We start from the raw sequence: 23,522 nt of genomic DNA, 5'->3' as shown, positions 1-23,522 counted from the left end.
ACACACACGCACACACACACACTGATCTGACAGACGCCGGTCAGCCTGTTTGTTCCTGCACCTGTTTCAGAGACATGAGGAAAGGCTGTGATGGTGGTTAAACATCTGCCGGCCTTCACTGGGCCTCTTCCTGCGAGCCTTCAGCGTAAAACACCGGGCAGGCAGGTCATCAGGTCATCAGGAACCTGACAGATTTATGCTCTGTGCCTCCTGACCTGAATTCCCGTTTAGAATAAACACATCTGGAATGCGTCAGCAGAGAAGCACAAATCACGCCCAGCAGGACGGAGGAGGAGGAGCCTGGCGCCTCAAAAGCCAGTTTCCTTTTCCCCTTACACTCAACAGACACGAGTCAGAAGCCAGGACGCCGTCTGCACCGTTTTCCTCTCTCCGGTAAGACACTTTTCGTCCTCTGAAGCAGGATTTAGCTTGTTGCATATTTAACTTCCTAGAGTTTTATGTGGGACTTCAGCTGATACTTTACAGCATGGACGTTCTGGTCAGGTCAGTGGACTGGGTTCTCTGGACAGCAGGACTCCAGTCTGGCTTATTCCTGAAGGGCAGCAATCATCAGACAGCCTCAGACCAGGCGCCAGTCGCTGCTGCTGACAAATGAATCCAAAGCTGAAATGCCTTCAGAAAGGCCGGGTCTCATTAGAACCCATTCCAAATGGTGGATTCAGAGTGTGAACAGTCATATTAAATCCTGATTTCATAACATGTTCTGGTCTCTATCACTGGTTTCATCAACCGTGGCGTCTTCACCAGGCTCCCGCCTTCATATCAGTCATCTTTTCATTTGATAATAGGAGTTAAAGTTTAGCATAAATCAGCCAATCACAGCCCCTCCTCTGTCCACGTGATGCGGTCATGTGACAGGCTGTACCAATCACATTTACATCTAGTTTACAGAGTTCAGTATGGAGACGACCTTCTGGAAGCTTCAGAACGCTGTGGGGGACGCCCCGTTGGCTCCACCCACCTCTTATCTACAGTCACTGGGCGAGGCCGATAACTGAACACTCTGAGTTTTCATTTCCCTGCAGTCATGAGTGTCTCAGACCAGTTTCCATGTGTTGACTGGAGTTAATAAGCTAAATGAGGGAAATAATGTCTTTTTTGTGGGATTATGTTATATTATATTATATTATATTATATTATATTTGATAGTGTCAGTTTCTCACTGATGGTTTTAATTTAAAAGCTGTGAAGAGGACGGACAGCAGCGCTGAGGCTCTGCAGTGGTTTTTCACCTTTAACAAAAACTACTGGAAATCTGCTGACATGATATCATTCTACTCACAATCCTCTCAACTGATGGACTAAAACACATGAACACAAGCGTCCACATTTACACCAAATGAAGCAGGTTATTGTCTGAGTGCGAGAATCAGGGACAGAAAGGGGCCGTCTGAGGAAAAGGAGCTGAAAAGTTCTACAGGAACACAATCAGTCACGTTCTGGATCAGTTTTGCTCTTGTTTTTTCACTGAAAGAGGAAGAGAAAAATCACACTTTAAAGGTGCATTAAGGAGTTTTACAACCTTAAAAATACTTATTTTCCACCATAAATATGTTACACATGTTTAATGATGTGTACAATGTGCCCTGACATATTCATTACAAGTTCCACTAACAGCGCTAAACTGTCACTTGAAAGTTGCAGTGCCGGTCCGGCACCAGCATTTTTTTGGGGAGAATTTGAAAGGAATGATGTAATGTGCGCTCCGGCTGGTTAGGTTTTGATTTGTGCTCCATTACTCCGCTAGATGCTCAGTGAGCAACAACTGAGCAGGATCTTCCAGAAGGTAAGAAAATAACGGCTTCTAGCACTGCCACAGCTCCACACAGACTCCACCAGGTAAAAGAAACTTAAATCTTACTTGAGCGCTACTAAAAGAGTGAGGAAGGAGTTCCTCTCTTCCGTGCACGCAAGCAGGGACGAGTTTTTCACTAAGCTGCATTACGCCCAAGGCCTGCAGGGGGCGCTGTTTCGCATAAAATGTGCAAACTCCTTAATGCACCTTTAAATAATCAAAGGGTTGATTAGTAGAAACTCTTTATGTTAAATTGCAGTATTAAGGGTTGAATCAGGTGAATGTGAGGACCATGTCCTTCCTTCTCTTTTAGCCTGAAGCTTTGTAAAAATAACAAATGAAAGGGAGGGTCACTGCTGTGTTGTTCTCAGATCTTGTCGGTTAACGCCTGCGTTGGTTTTTAAGATCAGTTACATTTAATGTGAAGCATTTTTAAGTTTCTATCACTTTGAGGCAGTTGTTTCCTGTCCTGTTTCCTGGAGTCAACACAGACTTCCTCTGTAGAGACTCACTCTCTCATCTCTGACTTCCTCATGGCAAATATACCAAATACCAGAGAAACTTATCAAACACCAAGTCCCCCAAAATAAGAACAGCCCGCCAACGTCAAAAACGGAATCAACCAGAGTTCTTATGGAGCTTCTTTTTAATTTTTTTTAAATTTTTTTTCTATTTTTCAATGCAACAACTGAGAAACGTCTTGGTTCTAAACAGAACTGAGGCGAGCACGGGGCTCTTTCCTGCATGTGTGTCACCGCACTGGGTGAACTGATGCGACAGACACCCTCACAGAAAAACCCTGTTCACATGGACTATGATGGGATGTATTAGAACCAGAATGTTTTCCTCAGATACAAATGACTCTTTCTGTTTTTACAGCTCGTCATGGACTTAATAGATCCCATCTTGTCCCTGGCCTCTGAGATTCACACCCTGGTGAAAAATGTGAAGGACAACAAGGATCGCTGCCTCTATGTTTCAAACCGAGTCGAAACCTTGGAGGGCCCGGTGAGGGGGATCAAGGAGCTGGGGGCGGCCCAGCTCAAGGACAAGGCCATGGTAGAGATAACCCTCAAGGACCTCAGGGACACCCTGCAGGCGGCAAAGAAGCTGATTGAAAAATACACCTCGGCCAACAAGGTGAAACTTTTCTTTAAGAGCAGCATCTACGGAGAAAGGTTCACCATTGTGAACGATCATTTGAACGACGCATCCCAGACCCTGTGTCTGGCTCTGCACGTGGTGAACATTAACAAGACGCCTGAACAGACCGGTGAGGCAGGTGAGGGCTCAGCTGTTCACACTCATAATCCTCTCATCATAAGGGTGACGGTTTGATTCCTGTTCCCACCTGTCCATGTCTCGGCAGTGTCGTTAAGAACCACGCCGAATCCCAAAATGCCACCAGTGGTGGGCAAGGACCATTTCCACATATGCACTAGTATTTGTGTCTGTGTGAAAGTGATGGACCACCCAAGCAAGACTTAAATCAGGCAGCTATGTGACAGCATGAATAGTGCACAAATACCAAGATCACAACGAGTCTTGTGTCGTGTGTTTTATGCCGGAGCGTGTTTCTGATCCTTCAGCTCCTCCGTCGTGAGACAGGATAGTTTCACCCTGCTCATGATGTGTTGCTGCAATAGCCATCCAACAGTGCAATAGCAACAGGGATTTATTACAACTGCAACACATCACCAGCAGTGTAAAACTCATCTTTCTCACAGCAGTCTGACATGGCCCGCGTTCCCTGATAGTGGGTGAAAATCAGGGAGGATCTTGGAACAACTCACAACGGAAATGTGGTTCTAGCAAAGTTTTGGACGACATTTAGGCCCTGTATCTATCTGGATAACACAACAGGGAATATGCCAGGCTGTGTGTAACTAAGGTCATCATTAAAAAGTGTAAAGATATCAAGGTTTTCCTCTTTGCTTTTGAAAAAAATACTGTTGGGTTAGAAAAAAAAGTTAGTGTTGCATGTGATGGGCAAAATGTTTCAAGGTTGTTTTTTTTTTTAGCAGAAAAATGATTGAATGGCTTTTTTGTTTTGTTTTTTTCAGTGGATAAATCTGCTGTGGCCCGGATCATTGAGCCAAAAGAGCTGCAGTATGAAACGGAACCTTTTATGAAAACACCAGCTTCAGAGGTCTACAAAGGAGAATTGAATAGATCCACAGTAGCCATAAAGAGATACCTCAACCCCCAGAGCATCAGCCCAGAGTTAGTACCACAAACCTGTATAACAGTGACATACCAAGTCCTTTTACATCTGGACAGTGCAAGCAAGGCTGAAACTCCAGATTTTTGACACTGTCTCAATATGTCTCACCCTGATACAAAACCAGTCTTTAAATTTTCTCAGAAGGCCAAAAATGATAAACAACAGCTTCCCTCCCATGAAATTAATTGTCTATATCAACATTTTCCCAATATCTAGGGACTTGAAGCGTATTTTCAACAAGGAAGTGGATACCATGAAATGCTTCGAGTCACCCAACATCCTGCAAATATACGGCATCTGCATTAAGAACGAGCAGTGTGAGTGGACCGCAGTGTGACCGTCAGCTCCCAGCCTCACGTCCTCACACTCCAAGTCACCTGTTCTGTCCTTTCAATCATCCAAAGCCCCAAACCCCGAATTCCTCATCGTCATGGAGTACTGTGAGAAAGGAAGCCTTCGACAGGTCCTGGACAACGAGCGCGACCTCCCGTGGACCAGGAAAGCCCAGATGTGTCTGGACGCAGCTCGAGGTCTCTATCGGTCAGTACCAGCACACGGGTCAGACTTCATTAGGAACATGATTAATGATTTGATACAAAATCAGCGTAGACAGGCATAGCCACATTTTCAACAGGTTTCAATGAAATTTATTTGTCTTGCTGAATTTTTTTCTAAGCCTTACCTAACTTTTATTTGGCATGGTACTAAAACTTTACATTCAGAATATCTCAGTCATTAAGCCTGAATCCCATTTCACCCCTCAGCCCTCCCCCTTGGCCCTAGGGGGAGGGGGAGGGCTGGTTTTGCGCATTCACGTGGAGTGGTAGGAGTGTCCCGATTTTCTTTTTTTTTTTTTCCCTTGTCCTGTTCGGCAGCTGGGGCGTGCAATATTGTATGATTGTAGCCTTTTACTATCCGAACAGATTTTAATGTTAGCAGCAGGACGAGACTGAGTCTCCTCCTGCTGCTGCCTTTATTTAAAGCTGGCATCCGGCATGGCTGCCGGACAGGACCGGGACGGAAATGTTCAGAGAGCAGGAACAGAAAGAGCGAAAGATAAAGAGAAGGAGAACGGGGGGGGGGCACAACCTATGTACAAAGTCACAATATAAAACAGTGTTGTCGACGCACCACACGCAACCTAGAATAATCCCAAACCCCCAATCTAGACAACACCAAAACAGAGCCGACAACCAACACAGAAAATTACAGAACCATACATACATTTTTTTTTTTTTTTCCCCCGAACCATATTAGTGAACAGACCAGGCCACAAAAATAAAAGGAGGTGTAGGGGAGGAAGGAAATGCAAGGACATGCTGCTCGAGGACAGGATGCTCGAGGTCTCTATCGGTCAGTACCGGCACACGGGTCAGACTTCATTAGGAACATGATTAATGATTTGATACAAAATCAGCGTAGACAGGCATAGCCACATTTTCAACAGGTTTCAATGAAATTTATTTTTCTTGCTGAATTTTTTTCTAAGCCTTACCTAACTTTTATTTGGCATGGTACTAAAACTTTACATTCAGAATATCTCAGTCATTAAGCCTGAATCCCATTTCACCCCTCAGCCCTCCCCCTTGGCCCTACCCCTCCGTTTTGCGCATTCACGTGGAGTGGTAGGAGTGTCCCGATTTTCATTATGACGGACGGGTAGAGGGAAGGGGTAGGGCTTTACACCCCTCCAAACGGAGATTTTCTTGAGGCACACTCCAAACGGAGGGGTATGATGCAGTGGCAAGGGGCGGCGGCGGGAGCACTTGAACTAATGGCGTTAGTTCACTTCCGCATTGGCGGGAGCGCTTGCTTCCACACCCGTGCATTCCAGGCGGGCAGTGCTAAAGAAACCAGTTTATTGAAAATAATTGTCTGTTGTGTTTGGAATGCGCCCGGAATGCGCGGGTGTGGAAACGAGCGCTCCCGCCAATGTGGAAGTGAACTAACACCACCCGCCACTCGCGGTGTAGGCGGACAAAACAGGCGCTCCCGCTGCTGCCCCTCGCCACCGGTCGCCACTGGGTATGACAGATTTCCCAGAAAGCCTTGCAAGATTGGCAAGATGGCGGCGTCCGCAACAAAAGAAATTCACAAATGTAAGTATTTTCTCAACGAGTAAAGTTTTAAAATGTAAGAAAAACATTCTTCTTCGGCAAACAATTGTTGCATCTGCCTACATCATCGGCAGCGGCGACTACTGATGTACGCGATTGTCGAAGGGGTGTCCCAATTCAGAGGGTTTACTTTCGGCCCTACTCCTTAACACTCCGTTTCAAAGGGGTAGAGGCAAGGGGTAGGGCTAAGGGGTAGGGCTAGAAAGAGAAATGGGATTGGGCCTAAAACACAAAGTGATGTTCATGTCCGCTGTCTTTCAGACTGCACCACACCGAAAAGAAAAGTAAAGTCCATGGGTGCCTCACCAGCTCAAACTTCCTGGTGGATGTTGGCTACAGAGTCAAGGTACTGGATCCAGAGCAGAGTTGAGATCACCTCGAACTCCACCACCAGCACTGACGTTGTTGCTGGTCTTTTAAAGGGATACTTCAACATTTTGGCAAATTGGCCCATTTAGCGCAATTCCTTAGTCATTTGAACAGCATACTGACTGTTTTGTGAGGATGAGCTGTTGTTTATTCAGAGGCGAGTCCGGGAAGGTTTTCGGGATGGACACAATGGAAGTGGATGGTATTTTTGTCAAACTCATCAAATACACAATCCAACAACCCCAAAACACTTTGGTGGACACGTTATAATCCGCACATTCACTACGCTGTGGAACACCAACAAATAATATTGTAGCGTTACGACACTGAAGCAAATACTGGGAACTACTTTTTCTTTGAAATCACTACGCCCAGACGCCATGTTTAGTAAGTAGTTCCGTCTTAGCAATCTTCGCTTAAACAACTCAATCTCGTAATTTTGCATTAGTAGTTCACAGCGTAGTGAATTATAACGTGTCCACCAAAGTGTTTTGGCGTTGTTGAATTGTGTATTTGATGAGTTTGACGAGGGGAACCAAAAATACCATCCACTTCCACTGTGACCGTCCCGAAAACCTTCCCCGACTCACCTCTGAATGAACAATAGCTCGCCCTCACAAAAAAGTAAGTATGCTGAATTACGCTAAATGGGCCAATTTGCCAAAATGTTGAAGTATCCCTTTAATGATGATGATGTTGTTGTTGATGTTGACGATGATGTTGTTGATGTTGTGTTCAGCTGGGAGGTCTTGAACTGGCAACAACTGAGACTTCGCTGAGAAGAAAATCGAATGACGCAGAGATCACATCGCTGTGCTACTGCTCTCCCCAGATGCTCAGTAAAAACAGCTACTACACCAAAGAGTGCGACATATACAGGTCAGCAGTCTCAAAGTCGTTTGATAACCTGCAAGATAAGCGTACAACTAATTTAAATATAATAACTACAGTATAATGGCTATTCTATCAAAAGAGTTTCACTCGTTCCACATTTGTTATGTGAATTTTCCCACTAAATGGATTAAGTTTTTTGGTTCCCACAGAATTCTAAACACATAATAATAATAATAATGACCCATAATGACAATGGGAAAACAGCAACTTAGATCAAAAGTTACACAGTATGTTAAGATAAGATAAGATAAACTTTATTGTCCCACGAGGGGAAATCTGTCTTTGGCCCATAGTGGCAGCTGCATGCAATCATACATGACAGTGTAGTGCAGAAGAGCCGCGGTGCTGCAGACGGTCGCAGCGGATGGATCACGTCACGGCTTTACAAACAGCTTCCAACTTACTTACGTTTTTATTTTATTTTATTTATTATTATTTTATATTGATTCTCATGAGTCAGTCTACAACCCGCAACCCGACCCGCAAGCTATTTTTCCCACCCAGATTCGAACCCGAAAAAAAGAAAAGCTTTTAAAAACCACCTGCAAATCAGCTGTTTTTGCGGGTACCGAGTGCAGGACTCTGCCGTGGAGACGCTCCTGCTGTGATGGGGGAGAGGCAGGCGGAGGGTTGTGGCTGGTCAGAGGACAGGAGTGGTGGGGGATGGACTCAGGACTTATGCTTGCTCATGTGGAATTGTTGGGCTTCTTGTGAAAGTATCAAGGACTATCTGTGTTGTATTTGGCACTATGTAAATAAAGCTGAATTTAATTGAAAAATTCCAGGTCACTTACAAGGCTTTTGTGATTCAAAAGAATTCTAATGTTCTTTTGTTGTTTTTCAGCTTTGGCATTGTTCTGTGGGAAATTGCAACTGGTGAAAAACCATTTAAAGGTGTGTATTTGTACGTCATCACTTCATCAACATCAAGTCTTGGGAGGAAGTCCCACCGTTCAGTCAGAAAGCACCAGTTTACCAGCAGACCAGCGCACATTTTGTTGGTCTTAGGAATTGATTTCCCTTGAAATAACAGCTCTCCATTTGAAAATCTTGGAATAAGTGTCTTCTGAGCTCATGTCTGTTCGACTTCTCTGAATGCAACCGTTCGTAGGGATGGCGAGTCACGCTACGACTAAGCCTGTTATGAAATGGCTGACTGTGTCCTTACTTTCAGTTTGCCGGCATGAAGTGTTCTCACATATCTTCCAGGAATGTCAGATGATGTCATCTATCAGAAAGTGTGTAAAGGGGATAAGGAGCCTCTTCCAGACGACTGTCCCCCAGCCCTGGCAGAGCTGATCGACGCCTGCCGGGCCCACGACAGCTTCAAGAGACCAACGGTTGTCGGTAAAGACCAGCAAACCCAACATCGTCCCTGCACTCAGGCCGATTCACCTTCTGAAAAATGGTCACATGTGGCTTTGAACTCTTTCAGCACAACACATCAGTATTATTATAAATCAGTATTATGAATTGCTTATGAGTCATTCAATGAAAATTTGTGTTTTAGTTGATGAGATAATTTGTGGTGCTGATTTAAATTTGCAGCGTTGTGTGCTGCGTCAGTTTGAAATTCATCTCTTTCTATGCACGTTTACTCTCTGGCTTTATCACATTTTCAGAACTTCCAGTAGATTTTTCATTCAGCGTGTTTTTGGTCCGGTCCTCTGGTGAAATGTCTTTCATTTGAATTTGATCCGCCCTGCAGGTGGGCTGCGCAGACCAGAGGGAGGCTCTGCTCCTCCATCCTGAAAGCTTTCTGTGGAAAATCTAACATTCATGAAGAGAGAAATCTCTCCTGTTCAAGTGGGTGATATCTGGTTTATTTCCTCCAGGGGTGGTGAATAAACTCCTCAGAATCGTGGATTGTCTGGCGGAGGCACCAGGCTCTTCCTCAGCCTCGGCCTGATGCGACCAGCTGCAACAGAAGACGCTCGACTGAGGAACAAACCGGCCTCTAACATGGAAGTCATCAGGAGAGGGGAAAAGAACGGAGTCACATGAGCGTCAGGATTTTTTTCTTCTTTCTTCAGTCTTTATTTGTATAGCACTTTTTAGATATAAAAAACAACACAAAATGCTTCACAGCATTGATAACACAAACCAACATAAAAAAATAATAAATTCACCCCAAAACCTTCAAATAGGTCATTCTAGTGTTACGTTGAGAATCCAGGTTCAACAATGGTGAATTTGCAGTGTATTATAGTTCATTTAAAGCAACACTAAGGAACTTTCAGTTTTCCTTGATTTTGGCGGCGCCAGTGGACCAAAGCTAAGGTTGAAAAGTTCCGTAGTGTCGCTTTAAAGCATCCTGTTTGTGTTTGTGCTCTGATGAAGGAGCAGTTTGCTTCAGAATCTCTGTGTCTTAAGCTCATTGTGGCAGAAAGGCTTTATGTGTGAAAATACTTCAAGAAAAGAGTTTGCTCCAAACTCCAAGTGTAGTTTCATCAACAACTTCGCCATCAGTACTATTGGTATACTTCTTTAATATTGTTGTAGTCATGTACATGTAATCCACTTTTTACTTTTCGAAAGTAGCTTCAAGTAACCTTTTAGATTTATTACTTTAACATGAATAAACAAGCCTACATTTGTTTATGAATGTTTTTTTTTTTGTATTGTACTGGGTTTTTTTTTGTATTATTTGTACTGTAATTTGCATTATGACTGGATTTCAGAAAACCATATTTTTTATGCTTGCAGTTTTGTTTCTTTCATACACAGAACTTGTTGTATAATGCATTTACATTCTAACCACTATGCTGTGATCACTCATTAATCCACCATATATAACCACATTCTAAATCATTTTGCTGAGATTCACTTGTTTATATACAGTTTTAATCACATTCTAATGAATATGTACTGATTCAACTGTTCACTATATTTTTACTTCATATATACGTATTCTGTGATTGTTTCATGATTTTGAGGCCTTCAGTATAACAGGCTGTGACTGAAAGCTCATTCTGTGTGCATTCTGACGGTCCCAGGCCGGTTTCAAGGTTAGGAGCAGGGAGTAGATCTACTCCCTGTTCTCTCCCCACATGAGAAAAGACCTGATTATTTCCTTCAAAGTACATGTGACCTTCATGAAACAATTACTGTCTGTTGGTCTTCGAGAAAAACAACCCTGTGACAGTCAGAGTGTTATCAGAATGTAACTATCAATCATATGCAAACCCAACAGTATAACTTCCCAAGCAGAGGAGAGATCGGGGCCATTTTCTGCTGGAGACTCTGATGCTGTCAGAGCTCACGGACATGGTCCAGGACTCCTGTTTTTCTTTTATTGCTAGCATTTAGGTTATCTCCCTGTCTGATCAACTTTCTATTGAATTAAAGATCTTGTGCAGAGACTTCTACGTTTCGAGCATTTTTAATTACTCTTTTCTTCAAGTTTTTGCTCAAGTCTCAACAATTGGCGTCACGACACAGGATTCAAGGAGGTGGATCAGACAGGACCGGCGTGTCCGATTCGGTCAACCAGGACCTGAGTGACCTGAGCCGGCACCATTTAAAAGGTAAGGCAGGCCTGTTTCTGAAAAGACAAATTTGCCATATTGAAAATATCCAAATTTTGGTCACTCTTGTTTCTGTATTGACTGGTGTCTTGGAGAAAACCGACATTTGGCCCATGTAGTTCCTGGCTGTGTGCGGGTGATGTTTTAGGAGAATAACTACATGGAAGACGCGACGCCGGGCTGTGTGTGGGAAATTGAGCGATCGCGTAGCCTGGAGGATTTTCTTGTCTGTGTGCTGGCGTTCAAATTTGGGAAATTTATAGTATAAATCCTCCAGTGCAGTGGTATTATAGTCTATGATCTTCGTGGCTGTGTGCGGGGTTTTAGAAGGTGTTTTAAGATCATAATTGGCTTATCGGAGTAGTGGCCAGGCTGTGTGCGGGGTTAAAGTAAATATAGACCACGATTCGGAAACACTGTGTTATAATTTATATTTTGTGTAGGAGGAATGAGGCGTAAAAATGGATGGTGAATTTGACAGTGGATTGGAAGAGTTTGACTTGAAAGACGTGCCGATTGCTGATGGGTACATCCAAGTGCAATTGCAATCTGTTGAAAAAGGTGTTTAAAAACATGACAAAATAAGAAAAAATGGGTAACTGTTGTTGTAAAAAGAAAGGAAAATTAGAGGGAGATGCTAAATATTTGTAAAAAAGCATAACCTGTGTCAACCCATAAATTGAAGAGATGAAAAAGTAAATATGAGTTTGAAAAAAAAAAAAGAGCCCTGCCTGCAGTCGCTGCCGACAGCGAGGCTGTTGGGAGGGGTGAGTGAGTCTGACAGTCTCAGCCGAGCACAGTCAGACTCAGTAAATCAGCTTGGAATTCGTTAAAATGCCAAATTCTAAACTTTTAACTATAATTTAGTCATATGAAGAAAGAAAACGTTTTATGAGAAACCACATCCGACATTTGATTAATCTAAAAAAAAAAAAAAAAAGGAAAACTCATTTGAGTTCACATGCACTGTTGAGCTGACCTGTGGAGACACTGCAGTTTCCTGCTGTGATCCAGCCCAGCAGATAAAGGGGGTTAAATGGTGCAAATTGGAGCTGTTGAATTTGTGGTGAAATTTTTAAATGTTATTTAGAAAATTACATTGAATAATCTGTTAAAATAACTTGGAATTATTATTATTATTATTATTATTATTATTATTATTGTTGTTGTTATTATTATCACTATTATTATTTTATTTTATTTTATTTTCATTTTTATTTTTATTTTAAGCATTGATTGAAATGTCAAAAAATGTTTTTTTTTACTTTAAGTATATTTTGTTTGGGTAATGAGTAATGAGAAGGAGAGAGAGAGAAGTACAGTGATTGGAGAAAGGTTTGGGAGCTTGCAGAAGCGGGGCTTCGCTTATCTTGAGAGAAAAGATTTATGGGTGTGTTGTGGAATGTTGGCTGAAAAGGCTGGAGGAGTTGAGAGGTTCTTCCATTCTGATGAAGGGAAAGCAGAGCTAAGATGCAGGAAAAGCCCATAGGCGCAAGATGTGTACATTATCGCATAATCTGGTGAATTTACTATCGGGCTCCCGCGTCGCTGCATGCGGGCGTGAAATTTCGGGCTCCCGTGCCGCTGAGCACGGTCGCGCAGCGATGTCAGCTGAAAACACAAATTCATCGTTGTCTGAGCCCGGAATCACCCCCTCCCTACAGCTCTCACAATCCCTCATTGCCGTCAATGGAACCTGCACTCTTGACCGTCAAGAAACTACTGAAAGTTAATTTGTGGAACTAACCGCCCAGCCCAAGGGGGAGGAGCCGTGAGCTCCACCCATTGGCATGTCAACGCCCATCTCCGAACAAGACAACCCTACGGAGGGGGGGCAAGAGTTCTTTACCACTCCTAAAGACTCACAGGCTCCATCTGCTGGACACAACCGATCACTAAAACATCACCCTGAAGATCTGGAAATGAACCGGCGTTGCCTGATACCATTCAGCATTCACCCCCACCCCTGTGGATCTAAGAACCTCCACAGAATAGGATCTACATACTGGAACAACTCAGCAAGAAGCTTTTGTCATTGACTGCTGGCACTGCCCTGGCATTGGGTGGTGTAAGAGCTTTAATAAGTACTGCCACCTCCACCTTTACCCTGGCAGAGAGTGAGAAATTAGCTGGTACAATCCAGAACCCAGACGCATTCGATTACTGCAGTGTTGGTGAAGCTGTTAATAATGCAATTCGACAGACATTCCCTCCCCCTCTGGGAGTCATGTCGTCCCTCAGCTTCGACTGGGACATTAACACTAGCCCAGCCACCTATCTTGATGAAGCCACCACTAAGTGGACCACAATTACAGGACTTCCCATACACTCCTCTGCAGGGGACATGCAACTTTTCAGGCATCAGGTGCTTCAGGGACTCCCACAACAGATTAGAGACACAATGACAGCTACACCATCTATTCTCAGCGCTGGCTATACTGAACAGCGAGACAATTTAATCTTTTATTGCCGCAAATATGCAGACGATAAGAAGAAAGACTCAGACAACACTGCTAAAATGCAGAGAGAGTTACTTCATCTGCAACTACAACAAGCAAAACGCAACTCATCAGAGTCACACAAAGTATCAAAAAGAAACACACAGATGGCAGTCACAGACACTCCAACACCACCTCAACCACAATCACAACCGCAATAACTGCAACCACAACCTCATGTACCAAACCCCCAATACCACATGCAGCCTGGACACCCATCTTGGGCCCCTCCACCACCGAGTCAGCCTTTCCCCCAGCAATATTTTGCCCGCCGAGGAAGAGGTCGGGGCAGGGCACAGCGTGGTAGGTATCAGGGTCCGCCACCCAGCCGACACCAGTACCTTCCTCAATATTATTCAGGAGAATGCTTCAACTGAGGTGCGCTGGATCATTGGGCTGCCAGATGCCCACTCGGGAGGATGGCTGCGCCACCAACAGGCCCACCGCAACACCAGCAGCCTCCTCCACAGGCACCAGAACCACAACACCAGCTCCCACCGAGTCAAGGTGCACTGCAATGCCCCACCTTTTCATGGGCACCCAGAAACCAGTACTACTCTGCCTAGGGGTGCCCAGGAGGAGCCGATCATAGGACCCAGTCAGAGCCCATGATGAACATTGAGGTGAACGACCACACTGTTCCTATGATGGTGGACACTGGCGCTCGCTATTCCACCCTCACTGATCTCCCTGAGGGAGCACTACTGTCAGGTGACGGCGTCACACTCACCGGCTTCTCTGGGAAACCCATGATCGTACCTCTGACTAATCTGCTTCCCACACGACTGGGAACCACCTGCTGTGATCATCAATTTGTTCTACAATCCTCCTGCCCAGTGAACCTCCTGGGAAGCGACTTATTCATCAAAGCCAAAGCCTCGATCCTCTGCTCGCCAGATGGACTGGAAATAATGTTTCCTTCAGGACAGATGCTACAAGTGTCTGCCCCTCTGGGACATGGAACTGACCTCTGTCACATCCCAGATGAACCAAACCCCGCTGTTCTTCACCAAGGAGCCAACATCTATTGGCTGCTCCTGCCTGAAGCTGAAACTCCTGGTGAACTCTCGGTACTTAAGGTGTTTCGCGACTGGTGGCCCTGGATTTCTACGCTGCACTCCTACCACCCCCCGATTGATCCTCCGCATTGTACTCTATTCTATGACAGGGTAGGCGATGAAGTTTATCAAGACGCCTTTCGAAATGACTTGGCAGGGACCTGCCATGTTGTCCAGTCTGACTTTGTTGTGGTTGGCCCACAGGGTGTCGCTTCAGCTGTCACACTCACACCTGATACACTCAGTTGGTACATGATGTCATCCACAGCCTACCCACACATTTCACTTGCACTCAGTCCCAACCACCAAGCGAGAGATTTAGACCCTATGGTGAAATGAGCAGTAGAGGCCACTGATTGGGCTCCAACGGGAACCTCTGGTCTGCTCTACTCTGCATCAACCGAATTGTACAAAATTCAGCAGTCTGCCACTGATTCTGCGGTGGCAGAAGAAGAGTGGTTTACCCGCTCTTACGGTTGTGAAAAGTCTGACTCGGATGGGGCTGCGGCGCTTCTGCAATCCATTCCTAACTCTCTGTGGTCACAAAGTCCGACAGATGTTGGACTGTATAAAATTACACCTGTAGCTATAACTGTTGACTATTCACATTCATATGCATTCTGCAGTATCCTCGCCCACAACATGAATGCTTAGGAATTGCTGACACAATCACAGGTCTCTTGTACTCAGGAGTCCTGGAACCCGCATCTGACAATGTGTGGAACACACCACTTCTACCAGTCTGTAAGTCGACACATGAATATGGTACATGACCTCCAACTTAGTAATCATGTGATTAAAGACTGGACAAGGGTTGCATAATTTGAATGCAAAACTAAATTTTATTCCTCTGGCCGACTCCGCTTTTTCTGCCGTAGAACAGGCTCTAGCCTAAGCTGCCTCATTGGCATGACCTGACAATTCTAGACCATTCTTTATGGATGTTTCTGAAAAATCCGGCTCCATTGCCGCCGTTCTTTTTCAGAAAAGAGAGGGGACAGGAGACAGACAAATTTTGACATATGTAAGCTTTTCTCTTGATCCATTGGAAGCTAAACAGCCACCCTGTGCCAGGTATGCTGCAGGTCTGACAAAAGTCATACTCAAAATCGATCACATTGTAATGGACACCCATACAGAACCCAGACTACTCCTCAGATCTGCTTACGCAGTCGTGGCAGACGTTGGCCAACGGACTTATTATGTTCAGGAAGCAGACCTCATCGGAGGTACACAGTCAGCCCAGTGGGCTGAACTCATCGCTCTCACTAGGGTTCTAGAGAGGGCGGATGGTTGAAGAGTCAACATCTACACTGACTCAGCATACGCTGCAGGCGTAGCGCATGTGGAACTCCCATGTTGGCTAAGAAATGGGTTCGTAACATCACCCGGAACCCCCGTTAAACATCAAGACGACATTACCAATCTGCATGCTGCCCTACTGCTCCCAAAACAGGTAGCGGTCATTAAATGCAAAGCACACACAGGAGGGACCTCCTATGTGGACTTAGGCAACCATGCAGCGGACGCTGCAGCGAAGAAGGCTGCAGGCTACAAAACTTCAAATTAAGTGGTCACTGCAGAAAAAAAAAAAAAAAGAAGAAATCACAATCGACCTCATCCTGAAAGACCAAGCAAAAGCCTCACCTGAAGAGAAAGCCGGCTGGTGTACTCTAGGGAAGGCAGTGAAAGACGACGCAGGTATGTACAGACATGATCAACACAGTAGGAGGACAAAGATATCTTCTGGTCATGGTGGATGCATACACCAGATGGCCAGAAGCATATCTCACTAGAAAAGAGGACGCTTTGTCTGTGATCAAATCATTGGCTAATCACTAAATTCCAACACATGGTTTTCCAAAAAGAATTCGGTCAGACAATGGTTCACATTTCAAAAACAAACATCTGCAAGAAGCAGAACGCATGTTGGGGCTCCGACATTCATTTGGCTCAGTCTATCATCCCCAGTCCCAAGGACTGGTGGAACGCATGAACCAGACAATAAAAAAAAAAAAAAAAAAAAAAACTTTCCAAAGCGTTGGCTTCTGCCAAGTTGAACTTGGTTGACGCACTGTCTATGGTTCTGTTATCAATTCGTTGTTCAGTCTCGTCCACCACAGGTTCCACCCTGTTCGAGCTGGAACACGGACAACCTCTTCCGGGACCAGGAACAGACCTGTCTCCGTTACAAGACCAGGTGAGTGTACTCCCAAAAACTTATCTCGAGTCTCTCCATGCTCTAGCTGCAGGATTCCAGATCCAGAGGAAAGACAACCCAGGCCCATCAATCCAACCTGAGCCATGGGAGACGACTCGACGGTCCCCACCAGCATTGGTGGTCCTGAAGTGGAAGTAGGCGGAGCCCAGATGGATGGGTCCATTCAGAGTGACGGAGAGGACGTCTCATGCGATCCAGCTGGAGGGGACGGGTTCGACATGGTTCAACTCATCCCAGTGTGCCCCAGCACCAGACCTGGAGGAGTCGAGCCACCCAGCAGCCACGGAGGACCGCCAGACCAGGGAGCCAACCCCAGAGCCGGAGATGATGAGGTCCTTTGGACCTACCTAGGATCACTCGTAAAGGGGAGACACGGTGCAAGACCGATCTTCCCCGACGGCAGGAGACGGCGCTACAGGCGGAACCCGCCGGGTGTCCTCTGTTGCGGCCTTCTTCTGCTAGCAGCAATCCCACCCCTACTGATATGGGCATTGTATGAGCCACGCACCACACATGCAGTCCTGACAACCCATGACGACCCCCCAATGTCACACACTACACGCACAACTCCATTCCTATCTCCTGATGAACCCACACTGCATGACTTTGAACTGACACCGCAAATCACACATGGAGCTCACTCAGTCAGGAGACGAAGAAGTTCCCCCATGGACCTGAACTCCATCGCACTGAATGCCATTTGTGCACCTGGACAACCTGGACCGTGCATTATGCAACCTGATAATCAGCATGTCACATTCTTTATTGACCTGTGCTTTACCTTTCGTTGCCCGATGAGAGACGATGCAGAGTACTATCTGACCGTTCCCAACCACTCCTGGGACGAAGTGGTGGCTGACACAGAATCGGACTGGGCCCCCACGTGCGACGGCGCTAGGTGAACCAGAAACGGTCGTAAGCATCTACCCGATGTCAAACTATCGAAAGCTGTAACAGAAATTGAAGGGTTTGGTTTGTTTGTTTCTGTTGATACCTGTCATCACAACATCACGGACTGGGAGTCGGACAACCACTGGGGTAAAACTAGAATTTTCAACGCCCTTAGTCCTGTGACCAGAGAGCTCGTGGTTGGGAGACCTGTTTGGTCGATGGTTTGGGAAATTCAAGGGGTTCTTCCTGGCAGTTGTCACATTGATCGGTGTTTTTCTTGCTCTTCTCATTACCTGTTGTTGTTTCTGTGCTCCTTTGCTCAGATCTCTTATTGCTCGAATGATTGCGTCCATGATTGAGAAGAACTCACCCCCGTCCTATCAGATGTTGGTCACTGATGATGCTCCACCTTATGTCACATTGCCTGTTAATGATGTACCGCTTCCGCTGTATTGTGAGAGTGAGGAAGGACACACTCTGCTGTAAAAATGTATGAGTGTAGTGAACCCAGCTTAGCTGGGTTCAAGAGAGGGAGTATCATTTTTCCTACTGCTGTGTGATCGCAGGTTGACTGCGATCAAGAGAGGGAATTGTCGTATAATGCATTTACATTCTAACCACTATGCTGTGATCACTCGTTAATCCACCATATATAACCACATTCTAAATCATTTTGCTGAGATTCACTTGTTTATATACAGTTTTAATCACATTCTAATGAATATGTACTGATTCAACTGTTCACTATATTTTTACTTCATATATACGTATTCTGTGATTGTTTCATGATTTTGAGGCCTTCAGTATAACAGGCTGTGACTGAAAGCTCATTCTGTGTGCATTCTGACGGTCCCAGGCCGGTTTCAAGGTTAGGAGCAGGGAGTAGATCTACTCCCTGTTCTCTCCCCACATGAGAAAAGACCTGATTATTTCCTTCAAAGTACGTGTGACCTTCATGAAACAATTACTGTCTGTTGGTCTTCGAGAAAAACAACCCTGTGACAGTCAGAGTGTTATCAGAATGTAACTATCAATCATATGCAAACCCAACAGTATAACTTCCCAAGCAGAGGAGAGATCGGGGCCATTTTCTGCTGGAGACTCTGATGCTGTCAGAGCTCACGGACATGGTCCAGGACTCCTGTTTTTCTTTTATTGCTAGCATTTAGGTTATCTCCCTGTCTGATCAACTTTCTATTGAATTAAAGATCTTGTGCAGAGACTTCTACGTTTCGAGCATTTTTAATTACTCTTTTCTTCAAGTTTTTGCTCAAGTCTCAACAAACTCTAGAAAAGAAAGTTCAAAGTAAAAAGATTGGCCTCAGATGTGATGTGGACTTTTTTCACATGGTCCAGGATTAAAGCTGAAGTTAAAGTTCATTGTGAAATCTCTCCTCATGTACTTTATCGGGAGTGACTGTGTTTTCCAAGCTTCGGCTGATCGTAAAGATTAAAAATCATCTCCAAGGAAAACATGTCTGAACCCGCCGAGATGTCACATTTGACATATCTGATGTTCAGATGTGAGAAACAAGCTGAGTTATGAATACTACTGTTGTATATTTAACGTGTGTGTGTGTGTGTGTGTGTGTGTGTGTGTGTGTGTGTGTGTGTGTGTGAGACCCTGGCTGGACTCATTTCGACAGTGAACACAGAGGGAGAGCTCGCTTCTCTGCCTCTAATGAGTCATAAACAATTTTAACAGGATGAACTCCATCAGGACCTTAATTAGTCTGTTACACACACACACACACACACACACACACACACACGTTCCATGACCGTGTGTGTAAATCACATCTTACTGCGTATTGTCGAAGACACAGATGTCAGCAGTATAAATTTCACGGCGTCGTTACTGAAACACTGCAGAAGGCCAGTTGAGGCAGGTGTGTGTTCAGCGCCTCCGGTTCCACCGCATTCCGGAGGAGCGGGGAGATCCGGGCGCCGTGGAGGACGGAGGTCGCCTCAGGACTCCCAGCTCATCCACAGGCCCAGGAAACCAATCAGGGGTGTCAAACAGATGGCGTGTGGGCCAAAAGTGGCCTGTCAGCGGGTCCAGGCTGGGATCCAGGACACGCAAAAAACACGATTGACACTATTTACACGCAACTTTCTGAAAGCGGCTCTAACAGTGGAGCTTCATGACAGGAAGCAGGGCTGCGTGTCGCTCCTGAACCCAAACGTGGTATGAAGGGTCAGAAAAGAGTAGAAAAACAAAAACAAAAACCTCTTCATACTAAAAAGTTACTGTTTTGAAAGAATCAACAGAACCAGATCTGTGCTGAAAGCCTGACTTCTTCAAACTTGGATAAACTTGAGAGCAGTGAAACAGCGAAGGTGTGAAGAGACTTTCATTAAAGTGCAGTGAGAGCGAATCCTCGGGGATGTGGAGCAGCATCATTAGACCTGGACCCGGTGTGGGTCTGATCCCGGCTGAGCCGGGGTTAGTCTGGAGGAAGCCGCTTTGTTCTGCCTCCTTCCTGTCTCACGGCAGGCCAGAGCGCCGCTGACGAGGGGCTGATGTGTTCAGATGAGGAGACGGGAAATGAGGGGAGACGGCCGGTCTGAGTGTGACGTCCCAGTGTCCCCAGTGCAGAGTCCTGCACGGGTCCAATTTTCAAGACCCGCCCCGGCCCGACCCGGGGACGTACAAACCCGCAACCGAACCGCAAACCCGCACATCAGCCTGATTGAAACACGACCCGCAGCCCGACCCGTAACCCGTATTTAAAGTGATCATTTTGGGTCACATTGTGTGAATACTGAACAGCATATCGCCACAGTTCAGGCATCACTGAGTAAACGACGCACCTGAATGAAGCAGCTCCTCCAATAAAAGCCTGACTTCAGTCATGAACCATCAGCCCTGCTGTTCTTCTCCCATACAACTGGAAAAACACTCGTTTTTACGTTTAATGCTTTTAAACTTTTAATCTCTGAAAGGGAACTTTACATGTGTCTTAGTAGACTGACTTTCTGTCCAGACTTCAGCGGCGTTCAGCAGCTACGAGCCGTGACATGTTTTAGAATCCATCAAGGAGAGAAGTAATCCATCAGGGAAACACTGTAATGTTTGAACACTTCAGGAACATTAAAAAGTGATAGTTGTACGTTTTATCCATTTATTTCTAAAACATCTAAATAGCTATTAACTGTTTTGGAAGTGGCGCTTGTTAGACGGCGGCAGACCGTTTGATGCTCTCGTCCAATCAGAAATTGTGTTATTATATGGTGAAACGCAATTAAACAGCTGAGCCAGTGACTGTCACAAAACAGCGGACGCGACCCTCAGAGAGTAAATAATGACCGAGATAGTTTTCTGTAGTTTGCTCAACTAACTGAAAAGCCTGGAAATGGATGCAGAAGAGCCGCGGTGCTGCAGACAGTCGCAGCAGATGGATCACGTCACGGCTGTACAAACAGCTTCCAACTTCTTATTTTATTTCATTTTATTATTATTTTATATTGATCCTCATGAGTCAGTCTACAACCCGCGACCCGACCTGCAAGCTATTTTTCCCACCCAGATCCGAACCCGAGAAAAGAAAAACTTTTAAAAACCACCTGCAAATCAGCTGTTTTTGCGGGTACCCAGTGGGTACCCGCGGGTACCCGATCCAGTGCAGGACTCTGCCCCAGTGTCCCCAGCATCTTGTCCCTGGATCAGCGGCTCCACCGGCCTGCTCAGTGTTTACTGCTCCACTCGGGGAAGGCTTTTAGCTTTTCTCTCTAACAGCCTTGAATGTCTGACAGAGAGATTCACTTCTGCTCACGAGAAGCTCAGGCTTCGTTTACGTGTCAAAATCATTTTTGTGTTTTCGTTTCAGCAGTTTTTTAATGTTTTGAAATGCTGAAAATGATGTAGTTTGATGTTGAGCCACTAGTCGGCAGTGTTTTTGAAATGAAATCTGAAAGCTGTGACTCAGTTGGTAGAGTGGATAATCCCTCAGTGGGCCCGGTTCTGGTCCGTGTAGCAGGCAGGTAAGCGGCTGTTCAGCGCTGTGTCCCACGTCGTAGACCAGAGAAATCCTGTCGACCCACAAAACCACCAAGCGAATGGGCAAAAGATTCAAAGAAAACATTGATATTTCTAATTTCTAAAGAGCCCTGAGCACAACAAAACAGGAGACCCTTCAGATGGTGAAGTGCATTTTCATTATTTCAGCAGCCACAATTGAACACTTCATGTTTTAGTTATCGTGGAAACATTCTGAGAGAATTAAAGAAATCCAGAGGACGTCCTCAGGGGAGTCAGGATGAATGCTGTTTATATGTCTTTCTTGGACATTAGATGGATGTCTCGTCAGGTCGTTGTATTGATGTCAAAGAAAAGACATCTTTGGGACGTGTCTTTGTGCAGTGGGGAGTTTACAGACTTCTTGTTAAAGGGCCTGTATCATGCTTTTTTAGCTCGTCCAAACCCTATGATTGGCATTAACATGGTAATAGTTTATTTTTGGCGCTAAGGAAAAGTCATTTTGTGTGAAATAAAAGATTTTCTGGGGCTAATTCTGAAACCTGGAAGAGAAAACGCTCAGTTTCACTGAAAATCCCGCCTCTCCCCCTGTGGACTTTGACTGACAGCGTACTTCAACCAATCGGAGCTACGTTAGCGTCTCTAAGGGTTAGCTTTAGCTCTTTAGCTTTAGCTTCTCTACACGCAAAGACATGCGAAAACATCTTTTCCTGTTAGAAACTCACCAAGCGCAGACCCTTCAGACCCTTCAGACCCTTCAGACTCTTGCTCTTGCTTGATGGTTGCTTTCAGACGATGATAAAAGTTTCTATCCGTAATTGGAGATACAATAAGCAGCAACGCTGATTGCCGAGGGCCTGCAAGGGGGGGCGGGGGGGCGGGGGGGGGGGGGGGGGGGGGGGGGGGGCTCCTCAGTGGAAAATGCGAATCAGCTGCTGCTGGTCAGAGGAGAGTGGGCTGTTGTCTGCAGGGGTGGGGTGGGTGAAGAGTGGTGGGGAGGAGTTCAACTTTTGTGACGTACTTAGGTTTGAAGAGTTTCAAAAGAGCTGTTTTCTACCCGAAGGGAGGGGCTGCTGTAGAGAGCAGCAGACTGGAAGAGATTACTCAGACATGCGTGGATGAAGGCAAATAACCTTTTGGGGGTGGCTTTTAAGGGAATTCAACTTTGGGGCATGCTAAAAACCTTAAAAATGTGGATTTCGCATGATATAGGTCCTTTAAACAAAAAAATGTAATTTACTTTGCAAGTTGCATTGACAACAGCAGTTCCATCACTGGGTTGAAAAAGCCTCATAATTTACTTGTGATTTAATGTTGTCAGTGTTACTGAATCAGAAGCATCAGTGGATTACATCGGTATCACCATCACCAAACATTTGGTTTAAATATTTCAGCATATTCATTGTCGGCACATCTCCAAAAATCATGAATCACTACTATAAATGTTAACAATCACAAGAATATTGAAATTTGTATGGACCAGATGAGAAAGTTGGATTACTAATCCTCTGAATTCTAAAACTTAAGTCCCATTTTTAACTTTTAATGAAATATCTCAAGGCTTTAAATAAGAAAAAGTGTCTTTTGAATTGTATTTAATAAATGTTGACAAAAATTCCATATTTCATGCCTTGTAACTGAAAATTCATGGGTGAGTGCATGTTTGAAGAAAAAAGTTATGTAATTTGAAAATGTTTCATGTGTGCATGTAATCAAATGTAGTGTCCAAAAGACAAAATGCAATTTTGATTGCTTTAATTCAAAATTTTTAAGCAAAATTGTAGAAACATGCTGAATTTCTTTTTTTCTTTTTTTAACCAATCATTAGTTTTAAGAGTGCATGAAAAATGACAGAAGGTTCCAATATAACCTTGAAACATGGTCCCATCTTGAGTTTTCAAGTGGCCAGAGTACTTATTGAAACACTG

General features: G+C 44.9%; 1 protein-coding gene and 1 long non-coding RNA gene across 2 annotated transcripts; both read left to right on the top strand.

Moving 5' to 3' along the window:
- The first annotated feature begins 324 nt into the window (after positions 1-324).
- LOC115392169 (mixed lineage kinase domain-like protein) lies at positions 325-10,788 on the top strand. The gene is made up of 10 exons (XM_030096708.1): positions 325-393; positions 2,696-3,098; positions 3,880-4,039; positions 4,257-4,357; positions 4,445-4,580; positions 6,419-6,503; positions 7,266-7,405; positions 8,265-8,314; positions 8,630-8,767; positions 9,256-10,788. Exons 2-10 carry the CDS (start codon positions 2,702-2,704, stop codon positions 9,327-9,329), a joined length of 1,281 nt encoding a protein of 426 aa, XP_029952568.1. The 5' UTR covers positions 325-393; positions 2,696-2,701; the 3' UTR covers positions 9,330-10,788.
- Positions 10,789-13,726: 2,938 nt separating this feature from the next.
- Positions 13,727-18,838, top strand: LOC115392170 (uncharacterized). The gene is made up of 2 exons (XR_003931826.1): positions 13,727-16,204; positions 16,612-18,838. It is a non-coding gene; the product is annotated as an uncharacterized LOC115392170 (long non-coding RNA).
- Positions 18,839-23,522: the final 4,684 nt, after the last annotated feature.

Source organism: Salarias fasciatus, chromosome 7 (genome assembly GCF_902148845.1).
Source record: "Salarias fasciatus chromosome 7, fSalaFa1.1, whole genome shotgun sequence".
In the NCBI taxonomy this organism is placed as follows: domain Eukaryota; kingdom Metazoa; phylum Chordata; class Actinopteri; order Blenniiformes; family Blenniidae; genus Salarias; species Salarias fasciatus.
Note: the sequence above shows the minus strand (reverse complement) of the source record. Positions and strands in the feature narration are given on the sequence as shown.